General features: G+C 46.7%; 2 protein-coding genes across 2 annotated transcripts in view; one reads left to right on the top strand and one right to left on the bottom strand.

Moving 5' to 3' along the window:
• Window positions 1-13,873, top strand: part of LOC307199279 (unconventional myosin-X-like) — a 78,084-nt gene extending 64,211 nt beyond the window's left edge. The window contains exons 30-41 of the mRNA XM_079947087.1: window positions 373-428; window positions 2,480-2,622; window positions 3,672-3,866; window positions 4,596-4,753; window positions 6,315-6,438; window positions 7,082-7,379; window positions 8,032-8,239; window positions 8,446-8,582; window positions 8,792-8,918; window positions 9,301-9,750; window positions 10,441-10,632; window positions 11,215-13,873. Coding sequence (XP_079803213.1) covers window positions 373-428; window positions 2,480-2,622; window positions 3,672-3,866; window positions 4,596-4,753; window positions 6,315-6,438; window positions 7,082-7,379; window positions 8,032-8,239; window positions 8,446-8,582; window positions 8,792-8,918; window positions 9,301-9,750; window positions 10,441-10,632; window positions 11,215-11,328 — 2,202 coding nt within the window. The 3' untranslated portion in view covers window positions 11,329-13,873. The remainder of the gene's footprint in view (window positions 1-372; window positions 429-2,479; window positions 2,623-3,671; window positions 3,867-4,595; window positions 4,754-6,314; window positions 6,439-7,081; window positions 7,380-8,031; window positions 8,240-8,445; window positions 8,583-8,791; window positions 8,919-9,300; window positions 9,751-10,440; window positions 10,633-11,214) is intronic.
• AIP (AHR interacting HSP90 co-chaperone) lies at window positions 13,359-23,593 on the bottom strand. Its single transcript, XM_079947371.1, has 7 exons — window positions 23,318-23,593; window positions 21,264-21,443; window positions 20,045-20,233; window positions 19,458-19,634; window positions 18,936-19,077; window positions 15,373-18,445; window positions 13,359-14,541 (listed from the first exon to the last, which is right to left on the bottom strand). Exons 1-6 carry the CDS (start codon window positions 23,414-23,416, stop codon window positions 18,240-18,242), a joined length of 993 nt encoding a protein of 330 aa, XP_079803497.1. The 5' UTR covers window positions 23,417-23,593; the 3' UTR covers window positions 13,359-14,541; window positions 15,373-18,239.
• Window positions 23,594-23,865: the final 272 nt, after the last annotated feature.

Genomic DNA, 23,865 nt, shown 5'->3' with positions numbered 1-23,865 from the left:
ATAGTCCAAAGCATCTGAAGGGCCACAGGTTGAGGAATGTTGCCCTCTAAGAGAAAGTAAAGGGGTGCACTCAACATTTTCACTGCCTCCTGGTGACACCAACAATTACGAATGCGGCCTACTTCTAATTACAGAGCCACATCGTGTATTGTTGCTGCTGCTGTCTTCCACAAACATCCCAATGTGATGTACAAAAGATAATAAAAACAGCTAAAAATTAGTTTAAAACAGCAGGGGGGAAAGCAAGATGAATTTAAAAGCAATAAAAAGTGGATGCCTATGTGTGGATCACACTGGAATGGAACAGAATGGTAGGAACTGGATCTTGCATATATCTAGAAGTTTGTTCCATTTTTTGTTGTTGTTTTAAAGGGAACCCTGGACGTGGGACTCATAGACTCTGTCTGTGCTTCTGACAATCCTGACAGGTAAGCTACAGCTGAGTTCCTCTTTGTGTGTGCTTTTTCGTTTTGTGATTTTCAAATATTTTTGGTGCAGCAACAATTGTGTAACAGGGGAAAATATTTAAATCCATCTACTGCATATTCGAGTAAATATAAATGCAACAGATAAGGAGCTACTTAAAATGCCTCCAGCCAGTATAAATATCTCCCAAATGGCTGTGTTTATTTTTAGTGACTGGCATTGGCTCCAGAAGCTCCTTGAAGCATTTGCTTTCCTCTTAATAAAGTCTAGTTGCTGTGGGTTTGGGTTCTCGAGCTCTGGGTGTTTCATACTTCAGGAAAATGTGTGCAACTACACACCACCTGCCCTATGAGCTAAAGTTGTGTGTGCTCTGCAGAGAGATGGCTGCTTTTATGGCACAGTACCATCCTGTGGGGTGCTTTCCCTTATATATTACCATCATTTTTGTTGTTAATTATTATTTTTATTTATTTATACCCCACTTTTTTCCTTGCTGGGACTCAAGGCAGCTTACAGATAGAAACAAGAACCACTAAAAACATTTTTTTTTTAATCAATAATGAAAACTATATACGTATATAAAATCTGTTTAAGGCATACCAATAATTACAATCAAAACAGCATGGCACCAGCCCTTTAATTTAATTAAAAGCAGTCAGTTCCCAACAGCCTGTTGGGACAAGAAAGCCTTTATCTGCCAGTGCAAAGGCAACAAGGAGCCAGTCTAGCTTCTCTAGGGATGAAGTTCCAGAGACTGGGAGCAGCCACCAAGAAGGCCCTCTCCCATGTCCCCACCAAGCATGCCTGTGAGGGTGGCGGGACTAGGAGAAGAGCCTCACCTCAAGACCCAGGCAGGTTTGTATGGGTCAATAAGGTCCTTCATACAGCCTGGGCGTAAGCCATGTGGTACTATATAGGTAATAACCTGCACTTTGAATTGTGCCCAGAAACAGACCCGTAGCTAGTGGAGCTGTTCTAGCAAGGAAGTCGTCTGCTCCCTATAACCAGCCCCTGTCAACAATCTGGCTGCAGCTTTTAGAGCCAGTTGAAGTTTCGGAGTACTGTTCAAAGGCAGCCCCATGTAGAGTGTATTAGAGTAATCCAAACTGGATGTAACTAAGACATCAATAGGAGTATAGCATCTAGATCAAGGGAAGTAATAGTGTCACTGTATTCTGCTCTGGTCAGACCTCACCTGGAGTACTGTGTCCAGTTCTGGGCACCACAGTTCAAGAAGGACACTGACAAACTGGAACGTGTCCAGAAGAGGGCAACCAAAATGGTCAAAGGCCTGGAAACGATGCCTTATGAGGAACGGCTAAGGGAGCTGGGCATGTTTAGCCTGGAGAAGAGGAGGTTAAGGGGTGATATGATAGCCATGTTCAAATATATAAAAGGATGTCACATAGAGGAGGGAGAAAGGTTGTTTTCTGCTGCTCCAGAGAAGCGGACACGGAGCAATGGTTCCAGACTACAAGAAAGAAGATTCCACCTAAACATTAGGAAGAACTTCCTGACAGTAAGAGCTGTTCGACAGTGGAATTTGCTGCCAAGGAGTGTGGTGGAGTCTCCTTCTTTGGAGGTCTTTAAGCAGAGGCTTGACAACCATATGTCAGGAGTGCTCTGATAGTGTTTCCTGCTTGGCAGGGGGTTGGACTCGATGGCCCTTGTGGTCTCTTCCAACTCTATGATTCTATGATTCTATCTGTTACTGCGGCCAAATCCGACATCTCATACACTTCCCCCTCTTCCCCACGACACATGCCCATTTATTCCAGAATAGTAGTTTTTCTGGACGTGGCTAACACTAAGCGCTTCCACAGTTTAAAAGTTGCATCTGAAGCAGTAATCCGACTTGCATCCTTGAAAAGGAGAGCAAAATCAATGTGTTTCTGTGTGTGGCCTAACCTTGACATGTTTTCTTCTTGCTCAGCTTGAGTCTGGGCAAAAAACAAACAGATTTGTGTTGTGGCTTTGGAAAAATCTTAATATTGATGATGATGATGATGATGTTGACGACGAGATACTAATTTTGATGATGGTGATTTTCCAGGCCAAACTCCTTTGTGATCATCACAGCAAATAGAGTCATTCACTGCAACAGTGACATCCCTGAAGAGATGCACCACTGGATCTCCCTCCTGCAGAAGCCCAAAGGCGAATCCCGGGTCGATGGGCAGGAGTTTCTTGTGAGAGGTATGAAGGCAAGATGAAAGAGCTGGCTAAATATATTGTGCCTGAGGCAGAACACCTAAACAGTACCCTCCTTGCCCCAGTGGTGTTAATAATACAAATAAGCCATTTGCTGGCCTTTGAGGCAGCCTATCTCACCATAGCACTAGTTGCTACAGTCATGGCACAGCTCACTCTTCCAAAGTGATAATGGCATTTCCCACTTTATAAATGGGATAGGAAGCTGATGATGACCATGGGAACTGATGCAATAGAGTGGCTCATAACATGCGGTGGTGAGAAAGCCTCCAGTTCAAATCTCCCCTCATCCAGGAATTCTCTAGGTGGTCATGGGCAAGTTTGTTGCTTTCTTTGCCTCAACCCCACCTGTTCATAGTGGCATTGCAGGATGCTTGTAAGGGTTTACTAAGATAAAAGCCACCATAGCTTAATGTTCTGACAGCAGTGTATAAGTGTTAAGAATTGAGGTATGTATTCACACCCTTTAAGTGTGGGTTTCACTGACAAGATACCCAGGGTTAGCAGCAGAGTATTTAATCTGAGGAACGATGTAAACAGACTGAGGTTTGAGGTGACTGTGATTCATCCCAATAATTAAATGCTGATCCCATCATCGCTCTCTCAATTGTCAAAATTCCCAACCCTCATTCAGCACACGCTTCAGCTGCCCTCTCCCACTTGCCTTAACATTCTGTACCCCAAGCAGTCTCCTCCCGCCCCCTCACTTCCCTCCAAGCACAAACGCCAAACATGGTTCATTAAAAGCTCTTTGGGTGGTTGAAGTGTTACCTAAACTCTTTCTTTCTTTCTTTCTTTCTTTCTTTCTTTCTTTCTTTCTTTCTTTCTTTGCAATGCATGCTCTGATAGTGAAGGCAGGAAGTCAGCTGGGGGAGATGAAGGTTTAGACTGATTTGTGCCTCCTCCTTCCTCTGTTCTTTAAAAGAAAGGAACAGAAATTTGAAGGTCTCCAGTAGCATCCCGTTAGCAAGAGAGCAAACTCGATTTCTTGAATTTCAATTCCATTGGGCCCCATTGTCCCTCTTTCCCATCAGGCTGGCTTCATAAGGAGGTCCAGAGCAGTAGCAAGACCTCTTCCCTGAAGGTGAAGAAACGCTGGTTTGTGCTGACCAACACTGCCCTTGATTACTACAAATCGTCCGAGCGCACAGCCACCAAGCTCGGGACACTGGTGCTGAACAGCCTCTGCTCAGTGGTCCAGCCTGATGAAAGGGTCTTCAAAGAAACAGGTAAGGAAGGGGGAAAGGTGTTCTTTGTGTGCCACTGTGTCCTTCTCTGAGTGTTCGTTTCCATTCTTTACCATTTTGTGCAGAGCTATAAATGTGTGGAATATCATTTTGGTCATTTGTAATAGGACACAGTCCTGGCAGACTATGGGGAGGGTCTGCATTTTGCATGTAGAGGGTCCCAGCTTCAATCCTCATTTCAAAGGATCCAGCATCAGCGCTTGGGAGAATCTGCCTGAGAGACCAGCTGCTAGTATTGGGATAGATGGGACCATGGCTGGACTTTGTATGATGCAGATCACATGTTCATATGCCTTTGTCTGTTCTGCATTCATAGTCGGTAAGGCCCGAAGAGAATTTCTGGACTCACTCTGTTCATCCTACAAACCATAACATTTAATTTGCTGGTTTCTTTGGAGTGAAATAGCATTTGTGTCATGGGAATGATGGCACAGAGTGAGTCCTGTGGGGTTAAGTTGGTGCTCCATGGGCCAAGCCAATCAAGTGCACAAAGGAATATCAGGGGCTTTCTGTAGACCCCTTTGGGTGCCATTGGCCAGTTTAGATCGCACGGCAACTGCATCATGTCATGAGCAGCTGATATAGCGCAGTCAACATTGCCACCAGGATCTGGCCTCTGCCAGCGCACACTTTTCTCTCTCGCTGTGTCATTTGCCATCTCAATTACTCCAAGATTGGGCAGTAGTTGCCTGTTTCTGTTTGTGCCTTCAGGCTACTGGAACATCACTGTGCATGGCAGAAAGCACTCGTACCGGCTCTACACAAAGCTGTTGAATGAAGCCATGCGCTGGGTCTCTGCCATCCAAGGAGTCATTGACAGCAAGGTTCCCATTGAAACACCCACGCAGCAGCTGATTCGGGACATTAGAGTAAGTGCCTCTAACTCTTAATTGCACATGAGTATGAGGGACGCAGGTGGCGCTGTGGTCTAAACCACTGAGCCTCTTGGGCTTGCCCATCGGAAGGTCGGCAGTTCGAATCCCCATGACGGGGTGAGCTCCTGTTGCCCAGTCCCTGCTCCTGCCCACCTAGCAGTTCGAAAGCATGTCAAAGTGCAAGTAGATAAATAGGTACCGTTCCGGCGGGAAGGTAAACAGCGTTTCTGTGCGCTTCTCTGGTTTCGCCAGAAGCAGCTTAGTCATGCTGGCCACATGACCCGGAAAAACTGTCTGTGGACAAACGTCGGCTCCCTTGGCCAGTAAAGCAAGATGAGTGCTGCAACCCCAGAGTAAAGGGGTCCTTTACCTTTTTATAAGCTCTATATCCAGATTACTAGGATCCCCTTATACTCACAGGTTTAAGATATTAAGGCAAATGAGCTTTCCTTGCTCTCTTCATATACAACCTTTTAGGATTTGCTCGTGTGTGTAAATACCCAGGTATTTGAGCTTCCCTCCCATTATTTGCATCATTCTGCTCGGTTCAGAAGCGGAGATGTCCCTTGGCACTTTCCCTTTCTTCCTGCCCCTCTTCTAGGTATACAATTTCTCTCTGCACACACGTTGGAATAATCAAAAGCAAGAATGTAACATACACAAAGGACAGCGTCTATTAATTCTTAAGTACTAGGTCTGGATTCTACAAAGGACTCTGGTAGAATCCCTCTTTCAGCGGGAATAGTGTGTTAAGGCACATTCATACGTGCAGGATAATCCAAAGGCTGCACATTTTTATGGGAGAGTCATAACTCAGTGGCAGATCACAGTGTTTGCATACAGAAGGTCCCTGGTACAATACCCGACATCTCCCATGAAAGAAGGATATCCAGTATTAGGGCTGAGGAAAACCTCTCAGACCTTGGAGGGCAGCTGCCGGTCAGAATAAAGAACACTGGCTGAACCAGCAGTTTGACTGTACAGAAGGCAGCTTCATGTGTTTGTATCATAGGGATCCCTCCACTGAGCTATAAGGAAGCACCTCTTGTAATTTTCTCTCTGAAGTTTGCCGTTTGGCCCCCCCTTTTCAGGCAGACAGATGGAAATACATATACACTTGGTTAGTTTCCCTACACACACACACACGCGCGCGCACACACACACACACACACACACACACACGATTAAAATCGGCAGAAGGGTGTAGATGCACATTTTATTCAACAACAACTAAAAGCAATATTATGATCTGTCAGAACATGGCGTGTTTCTAAATATTCAGAATTCCTTTTGATGAGAGGGCTGTTGTTGGCCTGACATACTCTGGATATTTTGTGATATAAAGTGATCTCCAAATCCTTCTATGGACTTGGTTTGGCAGTTTCCCCTGTTGCTGACCACCTTGCCATTTTTGCAGTACAAGGCCTTTAACTATTGTTTTATCTCTTCTGTAATGGACTGGGAGCACTTCCATTCAATAGTGCAATTAGATAGTTGGAGGGAAAGAGAGAAGCCCTGTAAAGGTAACCTCTATTTGCCCACCCCTTCCTTTCAGGAGAACAGCATGAACCCTGAAGTGGTAGAACAGACCTACCGGAGGAATCCTATCCTGAGATACACCCAGCATCCCTTGCACTCGCCGCTTCTACCACTGCCATATGGGGACGTTGGGGTCAACTGTGAGTGACTTGGTGGCTTTCGAGGATGCTATGTCAAGGGTTCAAAAGGAATATTTTTTAGAGGATGGGATGGGACTGAGGCAGAATCTTGCCAGGATGAAGGTCATCCAGCTTTACAGTGCAACCCAGTATACACGTTTCCTCAAAAGTAGGTTCAACTTCAGTGCAACATACTTCTTAGCTGAGTGTGCACAAGAATTCTGTGTACACTGACTCAGAAGTAAGTCTCAGTGGGTCTTACATCCTAATAAACATGAACAGAATTGCACTGTAAATCAGAGTTATTGTGTTGACTCCTGCTGAACTCTGATGTTTAAAAAAACACTGTAGAAGTGGGAAGATGCAGTGAACTTACCAATGAAATGGAATTAACTAGCTGATATACAAAGAATTGTGCATTAAGAAAGGAGCAGAATCATAGCCCTATCATGTAACCATTTCTAATGCGGGGAACTGGATTGTCTCTCAAGTGACCTTTGCGTAATGATAATTATCAGAGGAGTTTCCTTTCTCCTCTGGGTTGTGGGCATGAGCAAATGTGTTTCCTGGAGTGATGAACTACCAGCTGGCCAGTCCGTAGTTGGAGGACATACTGACTGCCTTCTCCCTGCCTTGTTGTTTGTGCCGCCTCCTCCCACTGCAGTGCAGCAAGAGAAAGGCTACAGCAGCCTCCAGGACGAAGCAATGAAGATCTTTAACTCCCTTCAGGAGATCGAGACAGTCTCTGACCCCATCCCCATTATCCAGGGCATTCTGCAGACCTGCCATGATCTCAGGCCTCTCCGGGACGAGGTGTACTGTCAGCTGATCAAGCAGACAAACCACGTGCCACAGCCCAACAGACCGGGGAACCTTCACCACTGGCAGCTGATGACCTGCATGAGCTGCACCTTCCTGCCCAGCAGAGGAATCCTCCGTTACCTCAAGTTCCACCTCAGAAGGTAAGAACCATCCTGGAGGAATTTCTCTGCAATTGTAGCTAGCTCACTGACTCCAGAGCACTGAGGAATACATTACATAGCACCAGACGCACCAGTCGCTGCAGACGTATAGAAACATGGGAAGGCTGCTTCATAGTGAGTCAGCCCATCAGTCTGACTAACTCAGTATTATCTCCGCTGAAGGGCAACAGCTCTCCAGGATTCAGTCCTAGCTGGAGATAGAACCAGGAACCTTTTGCATGCAAACAGGAGGCCCTTTGCCTAATACTTGCATCCTTAGAGATCACTGCAGAGGCCACCCACCCCCAATTTACCTCCACCTTGCTTTGTGAAAACTCCAGTGCTTCCTGTACTACTGTCCCTCATACCTGCTTTCTACTAAGCAGCAGTGCCAAGCTGGTCCTGATATTTTTAGGCAAAGGTGTAAATATTGGTCTCAGAGGCAGAAAATAATAAATAACCTCTGTCCAAATGAATGAAATTTGCTTATATTAAGTGATACAACATCTTCATAGGCCGCAGGTAGCCCACAGCCTCTTGAGTCAGCTTGGCCTCGCTATACAAATGACACGGTTCTAGGTCAAAGTTTGTTTCATGACAGAATGGCAATATGTTATTTACCTCTTCTCTTTCCTCACCCTCCCTCAACCAGAGTAAAAGATCTCTTCCCAGGCACTGAAATAGATCGGTATTCTCAGTTCATCACTGATTCACTGAAAAGAACCAAGAGCAGGGAGTTTGTCCCCTCCCAGGAGGAAATACAGGCCCTCATCACCCGGGAGGAAATGACCACCACTGTCTACTGCCACGGAGGAGGTTCCTGTCAAATTACCATCAATTCTCATACCAGTGCCGGAGAGGTAAGAACAAAGGCAGAATTTTCAAGGCAAAGTTGTCCAGGGAAGAAGGGGCATTCAGCTTGCTTCAGATGGCGTCTACTAGCGGAAGTGGAGGGAATATCTCTCTCTCTCTCTCTCTTAGTCCAGCCTGTTTGCATCTGTCTGAGAGGTTCCTTGTGCAACCAAATCTTTTGTGGCGTGATGTGGTCTCTCTTCTCCCTTTGTAGGTGGTAGAGAAGCTGATCCGGGGGTTGGCCATGGAAGACAGTCGGAACATGTTTGCCCTCTTTGAACGCAACAAGCATGTGGACAAGGCCATTGAGAGTCGGGTGATTGTAGCTGATGTTCTGGCCAAGTTTGAGAGGTAGGTGTTTCACAGGAATAATCCTCCTGTTTAGCATTGGGGGATTTGATACTTTCTAAACAAGAAGGCCTTCTGCTATGTTGCTAGTCCTCTGAGACCTTATGGCAGGGTGCTACAGAGATGCTGTTTTCAGAGACAGATGCTACGTGTAGACCAGCTCTTCTTAACCAACGAACCAGATGGTAACCAGCTTCTTCCTCATCTTTTAGACTTGCTGGGTCCGTGGAAGAGGAGGATGAGGATGGGCACTGGCAGCTCTACTTTAAACTGTATTGTTTCTTGGATGTTGAAAACGTTCCCAAGGAAGGGGTGGAATTTGCTTTCATGTTTGAGCAGGTAAGTCTTCGCATGGTAGAGAATAAGCAGGTGGGTGGCTGGGTCAAGCCAGGGTTGTGGAGAATTTGCCTGCAACAGCCCATTGCCATTAGGACACTGAGTTGTTCATCTTGACTTATAAGGCAATATACATAACTTAATTATAATTCCAATGGGGTAAGCATAGGCATTGGGATGGTCTCTTGAAACAAACAGCCTTTGGGAAAAAAACGTATTTTAGTTAGCTAGTTATTTGCCTGCTTTTTAGTGTATCTACCTCCCAAGGTTGGTTACAACATACCAATGTACAGTATTAAAATTCCAAAGTTTCAAAGAACAATAAAATAGCAAGTAACAACATTTATAGACCCACAAATAAAATTGCTCCTTCTGCTATTCACAGGCTCATGAAAGTCTCATTGACGGCCATTTCCCTGGCCCAGAGGAGACACTGCAGCACTTGGCTGCTCTGAGGCTGCAGTACCTCTATGGGGATATTTCCAAAATCTCCTGGTCCCTGGACAACATCTATCCAGTGAAGAGGCTGAAGTCCAAAATCCTGCAGTCCATGAAGAGTAGCGGTCCCAGCAGCCATGCCCTGGAGAAAAGGCGGACCAGCTTCCTGGAGGGCACTCTGAAGCGTAGCTTTAAGGCGGGCTCAGTGAAGAAGCAAAAGGTGGAAGAGGAGCAGATGATGGAGATGTGGGTGAAAGAGGAGCTGTCGGCGGCTCGGGCCAGCATAACAGAAAAGTGGTGCAAACTGCAGGGGCTGCTCCAGCAGCAAGCCATGGTGGCCTACATGAACATCATGAAGGAATGGTCGGGCTATGGCTCCACTGTCTTTGATGTGGAGGTGAGAGACACACAAGAAGCTTCAGTATTAATCCTTCTTCTTTGAAAGATGCTACAGGAGGATTATGTTTATTATCTCAGTTGCACTTAATAAGAACCTTCAAAGATGGTTCCATTTTATTACCCCCACTATTACAGATTGAGGATTGTGGGGGAGGGAATTGAGGTGCAAGCTAATTGATGAATTGCTGAAGAGCCAATGTGGGTGTAGCTAAGAGTATTGGGCTAGGAGGGCGTACACCCAGGTTCAAATCCTGGCTCAGTCACAGCTAAATTACCTCACAGCATTGTTTGGAGAATAAAACAGGGAAGCAGGAGAACAGAGTAGTCAGACCTGAACTATCTGGAAAGGCAGGATGTAAACACAATAAATAAATAAATATTGGCTACCAAGCCTGTTCATGGTTGAGCTAAGATTTGGCAGATCCTATTAAAGAATGAAGTGGAAATCGAAATAAATAAATTAAATATTTTGGGTCTTACTTTGACACCATTTTTAAATTATTTGCTTTTGAGGTGGGAATCTTTACTAATTACTCTGGGTTTCATTGGATGGGGGGGGGGGAGAGGATTGGTTTTTGACCAGGGGCTTCCAGTCTTCGGTTCAGTCATTCACTCTCTGAACCGTCCACTGACTTTTTCCCCAAGCAACACCTTCCCTTTGCTAACTCTTCTTGTTTCTTTCCTGCAGTGTAAGGAAGGTGGCTTTCCCAACGACCTCTGGCTTAGTGTCAGCACAGAGAATGTGTCGGTGTACAAACGGGGAGACCCCAAACCCCTAGAAACGTTCCAGTATGAGCACATTGTCTTCTTTGGGGCTCCCCAGCCCAATACCTTCAAGCTGACAGTGGATGAGAGAGAGATGTACTTTGAAACCCCCCAGGTATGCTTCATGGAACACTAAGTTAGCCTGTTTTGTGAGTGACCACAAGCACTTTTGTGCTGAGGCAGGATTGGGTGGGCAAAAAGCATAAGCCGAAAGGCTTCCTTTTTAAAGTATGTTGCAGGGGTGGGGAACCCTTTTAGCTCCCCAGATTGGCCACATGGGTCAGATCTGACAGGTGGGTGTGGCTTAGGAATCACCAGTCACAAAGCTGGCAAAGCATTTCTCCCTCCCGTTCCCTGAGCAAAGGAGGGTGGGGGGAGCAAGGAAGAAGCTTGCAATTGACAGATTTTTTTGGACTGTGCCTGTTCCTTGAGCGGAATTTAAACCTCACGTGCAAGCGGGGGTTGAATTCTGCTCAGGGAACAGGTATGCGCAGCCAAAGAAATGCAGGCTTCTTTCTTGCGTTTCCCAAAGTGATAGTAGCAGTAGGGGTTGGGAGAAAGCAAGGGGATACAGAAGACCCTTCGCAAGTCCCCATTCCAGTTATATTCCATTGGCTTCTGGCCACCATCAGAAATTGCTGCTATATAACTGCTCAGTGCGTTAAGTGATCCTGACCGTCCCCTCTTATCTTATTAGGTGGGAGAGATCATTAAAATCATGAAAGCCTACATCAACATGATTGTGAAGAAATGTTGTAGCATCAAATCGGCCACCAGCCTGGACAGTCGTGCGAGTATCTGGACGAGGTGATGAGGCCTGTGGCGCTGCACTGAGCCCTTGAGGAAAGATACACACTGTGTTCCAGCCAGATTTGTAGCAAAAATCCTTTTTTGTAAGAAGGAGAAAACATCTCCCTTTGTTCCTTTGCTTTGAGAGAAGGAAAAGGGGACTGATGCTGAGCACCCACAGCTGCAGGGCTTGCTCTTTAACCAAAACCACAACCCTGACTACTCTGGCTAGCTACTCAAGGCAGCTGGAGGCCAGGCTCCCTCTGGCCTCACTCTTGGAGTAAAGACCTTACTGCAGATGCAAAGTGAGACCACCAGAAGCAAATGTGGCTACCTTTCTTGAAGAGATTGAGGCGCGGAAATATTTTGTGCAATAAAAGCAGCAGGTGGGTGGGTGGGGAGTCTCAGTGTTGTGCTGTGATGCACCAAGCAAGATTCCCGCATGTGCAAGAGATAGAGGTTCCAGTTAATTTGGCAGCCAAGCTCTCCAATGGTAAAGACTAAACTAACCCTTTGGGGGGCTGATGTTCGCTCAGGGATGAGCTGCTACTACTGAATATAGTATTGGGAGCCTCTCTGCTGCATGGAGGGGTGGGTTGTGTTGTGTTATCAGTATTACCATCCCCAAAGGTTTAAGGTTTAATTACTTCCAAATCACAGAGTTTTCAAAGCTACAATTATTAAAAGGCCACCACTCTGTTTGATGTTAGCGGAGATCCTCACAGAGGCTTGTGACTCTCAAAGCAGGATCCTTATGGAAACCACCAGCTGTGTGTAAAACGACACATATTTCTTTTGGTGCTGTTCTTCCAAGCCCTTTGGAGAGGAGCTATTTCTCATGGTGCATGTTTGGAGAGTTTGCCACTTGGTAGTATAAAAAACCCATTTCTCTGATGAGTCCAGGGGGTGAGATTTGTGGATAGATCTACGTGTATCCAGTTGCAAGGAGAACAGTCCCTTTTCCCTAATCACTTTGATGCTGCTTTCCCTTCCTTCCTGGAGTTTGGGCTGCTTTTATTCCTTATCCTTTTCTATAGGCTAGTTTTTATGCCACACAAAGCCTTGGGAGGCTACAGATAGTAAAACAGACTAAATGAATGGATTTTGAGAAGGTAAGAGGAGGGAGCTGGCTGCAAAGGCGGCAGAGAGAAAAACCAACTAGAGTCAAGGTAACTGAGAACACAGAAGGCTGAAGGAATCATCTGTGCTTGATGAGGTAGGGAAGGAACGGGGCACAGGGAGGAGTCAGATGAGTTGGCTGTACATCTCTGAATCCCCACCTGTCGGAGGACTTGCTCCATTCTCTCCTGAAACCCTCCAGCATGCCAGCCTGGGAAGAATGGGTTTATCCTGTAAGCTGCTGAAGCCCTAGGCAGGGATGGGGAATCTGTGGCCCTCCAGATATTCCTGGGCTACACTTTCCTTTATCCCTGTCCATGGGCTGTTCTTGCGGGAGCTTATGGAGGGGTTATGGAGACCAACAAGTTCCACTAGGCTAAGTGCCACATTGGTCCATTGTGGTTGCTTAGAAAGGCCATGTACATAAGCCCTCCAAAGTTAATAGCCTGCCGTGGGTTGGCAGATGACAGATGAAAGGCAGTTAATGCAAAATATGTCTCTATCCTGCTTCTTTTCATAGCCTATGGGGCTAGGGACTTAATTTTTAAAAAAGAAAAATACAGCCAAGATTCTCAGGATCCTGAATTCTTTGTCTACTATCCATTTCTACGTTTGTGTAATATGAGGGGAATTATATTCAACTATGCCTTCCTCTCTAAGCACAAAGGCAGCATTTTTCCCTATTCCAGGCTATTTTGGGGTTTTCCACTTTCTTTTTCAGCTAAGTAAATCAAGCTGCCAATCTGCTCTGACCTACCAAGGTTGAATTTCAAATTTCTTGTCCAGTCCACTCAGTAAAACCCAAAGAATCTGGAACCTTTCCTCTACAAAGGATTGTCCAATCAGGGATCTCGTTTCCACACTCCCATCCCTTTGTCCCGGGGAATGCAAATAAAGTAAGTCACACCTGTCTGAAGAAGCCATCCAGTGATGTAATTATAATTGTTTTCTTTTTTATTGAAGCGAAAACACAAAAGCCACAGTTCAGGGTTTAAGCAGCCACCTCTTTTCTCCTGTAAGGTGCCCACCCAAATATCCTGTGCATGTTATGTAGTTACATCAGCAAGGCTGGACAGACTGTCTCACCATTCTGTAGTTTTGAAAGAGAAACATGGCCTTAAGACACCAGACTGAGTCACATTAAGAGTTCTTACCTCTTTGTTTTGGCCCTCACCAGGTTGCAGAGTGGAACAAAGACGACTAGTGAACTTGATATTCCCTGTTTGGTCTGATACATACTAGAACCTTCTTAGTACACCTTCCTGCTCCCCAGTCCTTAGCCCTGAACTACTGCTCTTTCCTGGCTCATGGGTTGCTGCAGGCAGCTTAAACCCAATTAGAAGTATAACTTCCATTAATTCTATTGCAGATTTCCTTCTGCTCTTTTTGTTTGTTTAATTTGTAACTGGCTTTACAAGATGGAAGTTTAATAAATTATTGGATTGGAATTGTTTTTCTTTGTTTCAGTACCTCACTCACAGGCTCACAAGACATTTTTTTGTAGAATTCTTTCCCATTTTTTATTTTTTTCAAATTCCTTGGATTGTGTGTAACAGTCCATGCATGGGTGGAATGAACTTGCATAGCGGAACTCCATCTTCATCTCCTTCGCCCTGCAGTCTTCCCACAGTTTTAGGAACCATAGGGGCTGCAGAGGTGAGGAAAGCAAGGTGGAAGTCCTGTTGTGCAAGCAGATGTAAACTTTCACAACAGTGAGTTCTGTCAATTATTAGTAACAGACGACCAAAAAATAATACTAATTGAGCAGAAAAACCTGCTTATGGGTATCCAGCCCATGGGCTAAAGCTTTTCTTGTTTCAGAAGTGCTCTATTCCTTCCTGGGCTGCTTTATAAAATTTCTATCCGATCACTGAGGGGAGGGATTAGGCTACAGAAAGTCAACTGAACAGGGTACAATAATTTTACTTACAAGGCTGTGCCTGGATTGATTTTCTGCACCAACTCCTTGTTCAAGCCATTGAACAGGAGAGTAGGTATGCAGATGTTTCAACTTTCCTTTATACCAAATTACTTGTTTTCATTCTTGGAAGAAAAAGTTGCAATTTTCCTTACTGACGGCAATTCAGAGGTAAACGGGGGTCTAGACTAAGCATACCTGTCAGAGCTGCCTCTAGGTCCCAGCTCACAGAGGACCAACGCTAGGCTGTCGTAATGTACAAAAGTCTTTATTGAAGTTCAATTTCCATTTCAAAGCCGCAGCGCGCAGCCCTACATCTTAAACCCTAGATCGGCGAAGTCCCGTCTGAGTCTCCTCCCCTCTGACACCAGTTTAAGATCCTAGCCCTGCTCCACCTTTTCCGCTGCTCTCTCCTCTTCTGGGTCCTCCTGCCCGCTGGGGCATTGCCCTTTCTGGACTCTTCCGACGCTGAGTCGCTTAGCTCCTCCCCCTGCCTCCTGCGGGCTTTAGGACCCGGTTTCCAATCCTCATTCTCTGCTGTCCCGCGCTCCTGTACATTTGAACTTGCCTCTTGCGCCAACCCAGTGACCTTTCTCCTAACCGTTACACTACTTCGGTCACTGCTTCCCTCTTCCGGGATACTGGCCGGATCTGACCTCCCCTCCATTGTCCGACTTTCTGATGGAGGCGTGGTCAGCCCTGCCTCATCTTCTCTCCCTGGTGGGGAATGCACTGGCCCCGATCCTTGGGACTCTTCCCCCCCACTCTGCTCTGGTGGGGAAGCTGGTCCTGATTTCCAACTACTGCTCTGGGAGTCCCTGCTGCCCCCTTGCTCCTGGGGCGTTCCCCTTGGGAACCCACTACCCCTGGCCACTGGCGCCCCCTTCTGTGAATCTTCCGATTCGCTGGAGAGGCTCATGGAATCCCTCGGTCCACTGTCCTCTTCTCCTACGCTCCCCTCGGATTCTTCCCCTTCGCTCTCCATCTCCTCTCTTCCCTGTGCCTCTGCTCCTGAGCCCCTGACAATACCACTTTTTAATCCTCTGGCTTCTTTTCTAGTTTCCACCAGGACCCAAAGATGCCAGAACTGTCACCAAATTGCTTTTGAATATGTTTTTTATATAAACAAATACCATACACTTGAACCTGCAATATAGAAACACAATGATGATTTTTAAAAATTATTTCCCAAAGATTCTGTGTTAGCCAGGCTTGTCTTCTGCGACTGATTTGCACTAGTAGTACAGAGACTTTGATAGGTGTAGCATGAGACTCAAAGCTGACCAACAGAGCCCTACCTCCTCCAAATATAGATATGGTCCAGAAAAAAGCAGTACAACCTTTGTAGCTCAAAGACAGGCAACGTACAATAATCTAACCATTAAAAAACATAAGCAAAAACATTTTCTTGCAGTACTTTGTGGTAGAGAGGAAACTTTATTGTACAACTCTGAATTCTACTGGTGGTTATTTAGATGACCGTTACTGAGCACAATCTACGGCCAAGTTCCCCAGTGTAAGAGCCGCTGAACTGAATGGGAGCTGCACAGAAATAATAGATTGTGCCAATTGTGGCGTTCGATCCCACATTCTCTGTTCACCCACTTTATCCCTAGGGGCATGTGCTAGGCTAAATATACACTGGGTAGCAAATTTTAAAGCCACAGAAGGATGAACCAAGTGTTCCTTTCTGCTTGGTTCATGACATTTCAATTTTGATTTGGTATGGTGTTTGGATGATCTCCCATTTTCTCTGCAAGTGCATGTAATATCAGGACAACAATGGGCTGCTGCCCTCTGGAGTAGAAGTTGGAGTGTACAGGCACACAGTACTTTGAAAAAGCAAGGTGCCTTTTCCCTATGGGACACCTTGACAGCTACAGTTTTTAATCCAGCTATACAGACCGTGCTATGCACACTGGTGCTGAAAACAGTCTGGAGGGGGGTCTGCACTGTGTACAGATGTATACTGAAGAGAGACAGCACAGACCAACAAAACAGAATAAACTGATTTGAAAGGAAAGGTAACTGGGAAGATGTAAAAAAATTAAAATCATACATTATTATTGGCTCTGTAGATGTATTTGGTAGGAACACAAGTAATCCAATTTGAACTGGGTAGGTAAATGGTATCTCCCACTTTTAGGGCCAGTTTCACAGTCCAGGCAAAGATTGCAATCACACTCACCATACAACAGGGATTCAAGGCATTTTAAGAGCCCATTGTCCTGACATTGCTCAGGTATGAACTCCACTGATTCTGTACCCAACATTGGCAATCCAAGCACAAAACCCATTCTAACAAGCAAATAACCTTGGTGGGTTGGGGCAAAGATCCTTCCTCACGGAAGAACGCCCTGAACAAGTGTTCTTTGCATCCTAAGTCTTTCAGTGAATCTGACTGTCTTTGATTCAGTTCCTGAAATAATTAAAGGGAAATAGCTGCTTATGACGGCATGTCCACCCATCATCTTTTCCTACACAAAAGGAAGGGAAAAACACTCTCTGAGCCTTTGACATGATCCCCCTACTGTTGGCTGCTGTACTCACAGGGAAAGTTGGTGCTTATGAGGCACTGCCCTCCTGGTGTGCCCTTGGCCTTAGGTAAGTCACTGGCGCCAACAATTACCTGTGCTACTTGGTGTGGCTTAAACGTTTCAGAAGGTGGCAACAGTCACCCTTAATCAAAGTCACCCTTGGAGTTTCAGAATATGCTGCACAATATATTGCTCGAATCTATACATTCTAGCAGGGGCTGGTTGGCTGGCCTCACCTTTTGCTATTTGCTCCCAAGCCCTACCTCTCAGAGAAGGGAGGAAGGACTGAGGCCTGTTGCTGTGCTGCATCAGTTTGGAATATTTGCTATTGGAGGCATCAAGAAACAACATGCACAAGACTCCTCTCTCTCAGTCATGTACTAAAGGCCCAAAGAAATGAAGAGTTCTTCATTTTTTTGAAAGTGCCTCTTCCTCCAATCAGCTACAAAGCACCAGGAACAACAAGGAATGTTGACAGCAGCCATTACATCAAGTAACAGGGAAGCTGGCATTCGGCAGAGCCTCCTAGTTTGCAAAGCAGCACAGGGCACCACATGTCTATGGTTGACCTATCACACCACAACACACTTTAACTAAAGAAGCCAAGGGTTTCCAACGCAACCACCACAATGCAGTAGGTGCAGTCTCTCTTTTTCCTTTAAAAAGACCTGCTGGATGGAGCATCCAACGGTTTGGTTCCTTCTTACTCAGCAATACACCACTTAAGGTTCCCTCGCAAAGGGAGATGTATTTGGATCCCACACATCCCACACAGCCAGAAAAGGGCAACCTCACCTACACACTAGCCAGGATGGACTGAGTACAAGCGCAAACACATGCACTACTGCACACAGAGGGCATGGCAAGGAGGAATGGCACTCAAAGGGAGAACTGATCACCTTCATGCAACTCTCATCATAAATGGCCCATTCAGCCTTGGCCCACAACACAAAGCATACCTCACAGTATCTCCTGGCAGCTCTCACACAAGCTAAGTTTCTCTCTTCATGAGCAACACAGGAAAAGGCACTGTGTGCAATGGAACAGGGTAAAGGGTCACTTGGAGGGATAACATAAGAGGCTCACACCTAATCTGGCAGACACATTCCTCTTTGGCCTGGGAAATCAGAAAGCCTTCCCTTCTCTCTCCCTCTTCCCTTTGGCAAATACTGCTATTTGCACAGAGGCAACATACTTTGCTGACAAGAAAGGGCGGCTTCCCCAATATGTGTGCAAAGGGGAGGGCCGCACTAGCCCTGAGCCAAGGAGTCTCATGGTCCATTGGCGCTGCCTGGCCATAGAGCACCGACAGCAAAGCCTCAGCTGTCTTGAGTGGGACAGCAGCAGGCAGCATGGTGGCTACTGGGAGAATATGCCTTTGAAACGGATCTTGTCCTCGTCTTCTTTCTGACGTAAGCGGGTCTCCAGGCTACGCAGCTCCCGGGCAACCACAGGGCCCAACGACGGATCCAGCTGCAAGACCTTGGCAAAGTCAGCCTGCGCTTCGGTTGCATTCCAAACAGCAGCATGGGCCTTGGCTCGCTTGAAGTAGGCTTTGACGTTATCTGCGGGGAGAGCCAGCACCTGAGTAATGCAGGCAGGCTCCGTACCCTCTGACCAGGCCCACCCAGTGGTCTATTCCACTTTCAACCAGGGCACAATACAAAGCTCCCCCCTCAACCCGTTACATGCAAGGACTCTCTTATTTATTTTAAATGACACGTCACACCCATCCCCCTAGGTGGTGCACCAGGGTTCTCCCCTTCTCATTTTATCTTCACAACCCTGTGAGGTTGGATAGGCTAGGAGACAGTGACTAGCATAGCACAAGGTCACCCAGTGAGCTTCATGTCTGAAAGATTTTCACCCTGGTCTCCCAGGTCCTAGTCCAACACTATACCACGCTAGCTCTCTAAAACCACAGTAGGTCGCCTCTGCCCCCACATGCAGTCTCTCGCAACACAAAGTTAGATTAATCAAATCCCACAACTCCCTATTTTCAGAGCTGCTTCCCAGTCCCCACAAGGGCATGGTGTGGCCAGCAAAATGCCTTACCTTCATACTTGTTGAGAATAGAGGAGCAGTGATCCAGCACCTCGTAATACTCCTCGTTCAACAGCTTACACTGGCAGTAATTCAGCAGCAAAGGGGTGATTTGTTGGTCCAGCTGGATCCAGTCTGGGGATCCGGGCTGCTCCTGGGGTACAGGACAAGGAAAGGAGTGTGAGGCACAGCTGGAGGATTTCAAAGGTTCCCCTACATATGAGAACAGAGGTGCCATGATGGCTGGGCAGCACAACCAAGGGCCCTGTTGACTGAAAAGGAGTGGCCTCCTGGAAGCTCTGCCATCAGAGCAGACCTTATGGACAGGGGAGGAACTGCGCAGGAAGCAGGGCTGCCCTTTATGCGGTGCCAATCCTGCTTATCAATCCACAACTCACATCTGCCTCTGCAGCATGATGCAAGGGAGGTGGGATCCCTGCTACATTCGGAGCTGACACACCCACCCTCTTAACAAAAATGTGTAGACAAAAGTGAAGCTGCACTAGGGTGTGAGGAAGACGCGCCTTCAGTCACCTTCATCTGCAGGTTCTTGAGGCAAGCGATGGCATCATAGTACTTGGCAGCTGCCTCCTGCACTTTGCCTTCCTTGTAGAGCTCATTGCCTTCCTGGTGGATCAGGGGTACGGCCTTCACTTTCTCGTCATCTGACATGGCCCAAGGATCTTGCCGGTATGTGCCAGGAACTTCCACCTAAGCAAGGCACAAAGGCAGCAGGCTGGGTTAGATAGCGGGGGCAATGTGAGCAGTGTAAGAGCCCATCTGACTGTGTGCCTTCTGCATCCCAGGGCACAGGTAAGAAAAAAACACATCTTTGATGGGATTTATGAAACTGGGGGGAAGTGAAATAATAGGAGGGTTCTCAGTAGGCAGCTGCTGCTTCATCCCTGTGTGGTACCTTTAAAAAGCTAGCAAAATCATCTCATGTACTTAGCCAAGAAAATAAAAGCAGACACCAAGACAGATCTGTTGGGAATCAGCTTTCTCCTCCCTTCTTGCACATCCATACACCCACATACAGGAGAAACTCCCAAATACACAAGAGAGCCATCACTCTCCTGATTCTGACTGTCCCAGAGGACCTCACCTTTCCTTCCCCTCACCTTGAGCATCTCAATGGCAAAGATGAGGGGCTGGGGGTTCTGCTGCAGCTCATCAAGGTCTGGGTAACCCAGGGAGTGATGCTCATGCATCTGAGCAATGCCACAGCAATGCCGTTGTCCCTCCAGTGGATCCTTCCCAGCCGCAATGTTCCTCAAGCTCTTTGACACCATTGGGTACAAGACCACATGCTGGAGAGAAAGAAAGAAAAGATCAGGCACAGTCCTTCTTGCTAGGAGAGAAGAACCTCTCCCAGGGAATACCATCAGCCCCAAAGATGAGATAAAATTTTGTGCCTGTGCTGAAATGATGTATTGTCTCTCCAAAAAGAACAAATCTGGCATTCCATCACCTGTGCCAGATCCAAATACTTAGTTGTGAGTTGTGGAAGGAGAATCCTGAAAGCTGCAGCCAAGGAAACTCCAATTCTGCACCAAGAAAGCATAAGGATGTGTTAGGGAAACTACAGATGCCAGGGCTAGGGAAGAGACCTCTCCTTGCCTGGTATGTCTAAGCCACTTCCCACACTAGACCAAGCTAGCTTGCTGCAGAAGTGGGGGTTCTGGGTTCAACTTAAAAACAGGTATATAGAAAGAAGAGTACCTGGATGCCAAGATCCAAGTCTGAGGCAAGTACTGTTTAGTGAGAGAACCCCAGCAGATTTAAAATAGCAAAATATACAGCAAAATAAAGTGTGGAAATATAAGTTGTTAGACCTTCATAATACACCCTTCCAAGCTCCTTCCAAAGTTTTCCTCCTCCCCTAACACAGAAAAAGACCAAGGTAAGTTAAAAATGGTTTACTGACTTCGAATGGCTTCATAAAGTTGCACAGACACTAAAAGTTGGCTAAGTTACAAAGTGGTTAAAGTTTCTAAATGATTGGTCTAGGAACTCAAAAGAGTGTTTTGTGAGAGCCATGCTGAGCTTCTCAGGCAGATGTGCGTGGAGGTTAGTACAATAGGATTGATGACCTAAGGGGAAGTGACCTAACTAAGCCTGGCAGGACAGCTTATTCTGTGGCATTAACCCCTTCATGCATTAATTAAGACTTAAGAATGTTGGTTCTATGATAGCTCAGTTAGTAGAGGAGGAGACTCTTAATCTCAAGGTCATGGGTTTGAGCCCCACTTCCTGCACTGCAGGGGACTGGACTAGATGACCCTCGTGGTCCCTTCCAACTCAACAATTCTATGAGGCTGGTCATCCCACAAGGATTACCTTTGTGTCACACAAGAACTCAGCCATCTCTCCCTCTCTCATGGTGTGCAGGATAGTCTCCCAAACGGGCAGCTTGAATTTCTTGCCAATGATGAGCTCCATGGGCTTCCCTCGGGTACGGCTGTCATCCAAGACTCGCTGGTCCGGACTGCAAAGCAGTGTGCGGTAGTGGAAGGTCACCTGAAGAGAAGCGGAAGCAGAGTGGGTGGATCAAGGGACTGACGTGGCATTACACCAACTTCTAATATGACGAATAAAGCTAATAGCACAGTACATTGCCCTCACTGTATACAAGTGAAAGAGTTAGTGTAATCAAGTTCAGAACAGAGTTTGTAGAAATTTCAGCTTATTAGCTGATCCATTCCATGCACTGTAGGAACTGGACCTTTAACATGGTGGTACCTACCCTATGAAGCTCCATTTCATGGCATCAAGCAGGCACCAACTCTTTCATCTTTTCGGTGCCTATCAAATAACCTTCATTTTCTACAATAAGCTTTTCAAGTGGCGTTCTGTATCTGTCCTTGACATGTACACACACACACACACACACACACACACACATATGGATGTTGCTAAATCACTTTGGGATTTTATATGGGAAGCATTAAATAAATACAAATTTGATTCTCAACATCCATTTAAATAACTGGTCAAATCAACCAGTAAATAGATATAGAAAGTCCTAGCCCAGGGTTTTAAATAAGCCCAGAAAAGTTACCTAGCCTACAAAAATGTTTAGTAGCCAGCTGGGAGCTGGCAAAGAAAGACTGGAGAGTTGTAGTACCAAGCTGGATGCAGAGGAACAGAGCACTCCATTCCCTCCTCTGCTAGCCCACTCACTCACCTACATGCAAGTCCTGGCCACCCATGGCTACGACTTAAACGCAAGCCTGTACCAGCCCACTAACCATACCATACTGCTATGCGGGTGGACTGAGCAGCAGGTCTCACAAGCTACTGGGCCAGAAGAAACTGTTATTCATGAAGCTGTAGGAAATTATATAGCAAATAAAAATAACTTTTTATAAATGTCTCTGTCCCCCAATTTCTCAGGCAGAGAATAAAGGGGGGGGTTACTGCATTAGGAAGTGTAAATGCAGGAAGGGGCTTCAGCATCTTATAAACACAGATCTGCTTCCAACTGAAGGTGGCTTAGGTGACTTTTATCCCAGGAAGCTACTTTATAGCAGATCAGACTATTTGCCCCCTAGTTTAGGGTTGCGTGCTCTGACTAGCAGCAGCTGCTCAACAGGGTCTCGGGAAGAGGAGGCCCTTTCCTCTCCCTTCCTATCTGTTCCTTTTAATTGGAGATGCCTGGTGCAGAACCTGCATACAAAGCACCTGATCTGCTACTCACCTATGGCCCTTCTTAAAGGAATAAAGGTTTCTCTCTCACATACTGCGACTGGGAGAAGCAACACATGTCAAGTGTCTTCACTATCCAATTATGCAGATTAATCTGTAAACTGTTTACTGATAGCACAGATGTGGCTTTATCCTATTTTAATGCACATATTCAGTTTACAAGCACCAAGTCTGTTCTCACTGCAAATATGATCCTGCTTTGAAGGTTGAGGAAGGGTCTCTTGTATCAATTGATGCTTTGGGGCACCGCCGACCTTCTGATCGGCAAGCCCTGGGCTCTGCGGTTTAGACCACAGCGCCACCCGCGTCCCCCAAGCAGTGTATACATTTTATTAAATAAATAAGACCCCCCCACACACACACACTTCCTTCCCCCCCTCGGGATTAACCCGTCACATATTCGAAGTGGACTTGGAAGCACAGCTTGCAAAATGCACATTTATGGGCGGGGTGGGGGAAGAATCCCTCCATCTCGAAGGCAGGCACGAATCAGCCTCGAGTTAGCAAAATTCTGGATGTATAAAGCGTGGGCAACAAACTCAACTCGCAAACCCCGCACCCCACTATCTTCACCGTGCACGCGTATTTTAGCCTCCTCGTGCGTCATCGCCGCTCGCTTGCGCATGCGCGTTCCTCCGGCCTCGTTCCGTTATTTGCCTCAGCCCTGAGAAACCGTCCTCTCTCACCTTGGTACCATCTTGGTAATCTGGTTGGGGCCCTCGGCCTTCCTGCACCAACCGCTTCTGGATGCCATCCGCCCGGAGCTGCTCGACCTGGTCCGCCATGATGGCTCCTCGCCCGAGTTTTGCTTCGAGGCAACCTTCGTGCGTCTCCGTAGCCTACGGATGAGCCGCCGAAGCTCCCTTCGGCGGATGCCGGATGTCGTCGGTTATTTCCGTATCCGGCTTCGGACGCGGCTGACGGCAGCCGAAGTCTTTCGGAAGGACTCGGGCTCAGCCTCGGCCGGCTATACTTATTGTAAACAAAGGGGCGGGCGGCGCTGCTGCGTTGCGCGGATCTGGGCTCTCAACTCCTGTCCCAAGTAGCGTCCTGAGCCCAGTCTGCGCCTGCGCGTTTTTCTTTGCGCGCCTGTTGCGTCTCCCTAGTCTGCGGGGGAGCTCCTTGCCTTTGTACAGGAGCTACTGAGTCTGCAGATAACGTAGTAGTTATTGCATACTGCTAATCATGTCACCAACATGAAAAGTTTGGAATGTTCTGCCCTAGTAATTGCACT

Source organism: Podarcis cretensis, assembly GCF_951804945.1.
Source record: "Podarcis cretensis genome assembly, chromosome: 1".
Lineage (NCBI taxonomy): Eukaryota > Metazoa > Chordata > Lepidosauria > Squamata > Lacertidae > Podarcis > Podarcis cretensis.
This window is presented reverse-complemented; position numbering and strand designations above follow the sequence as displayed.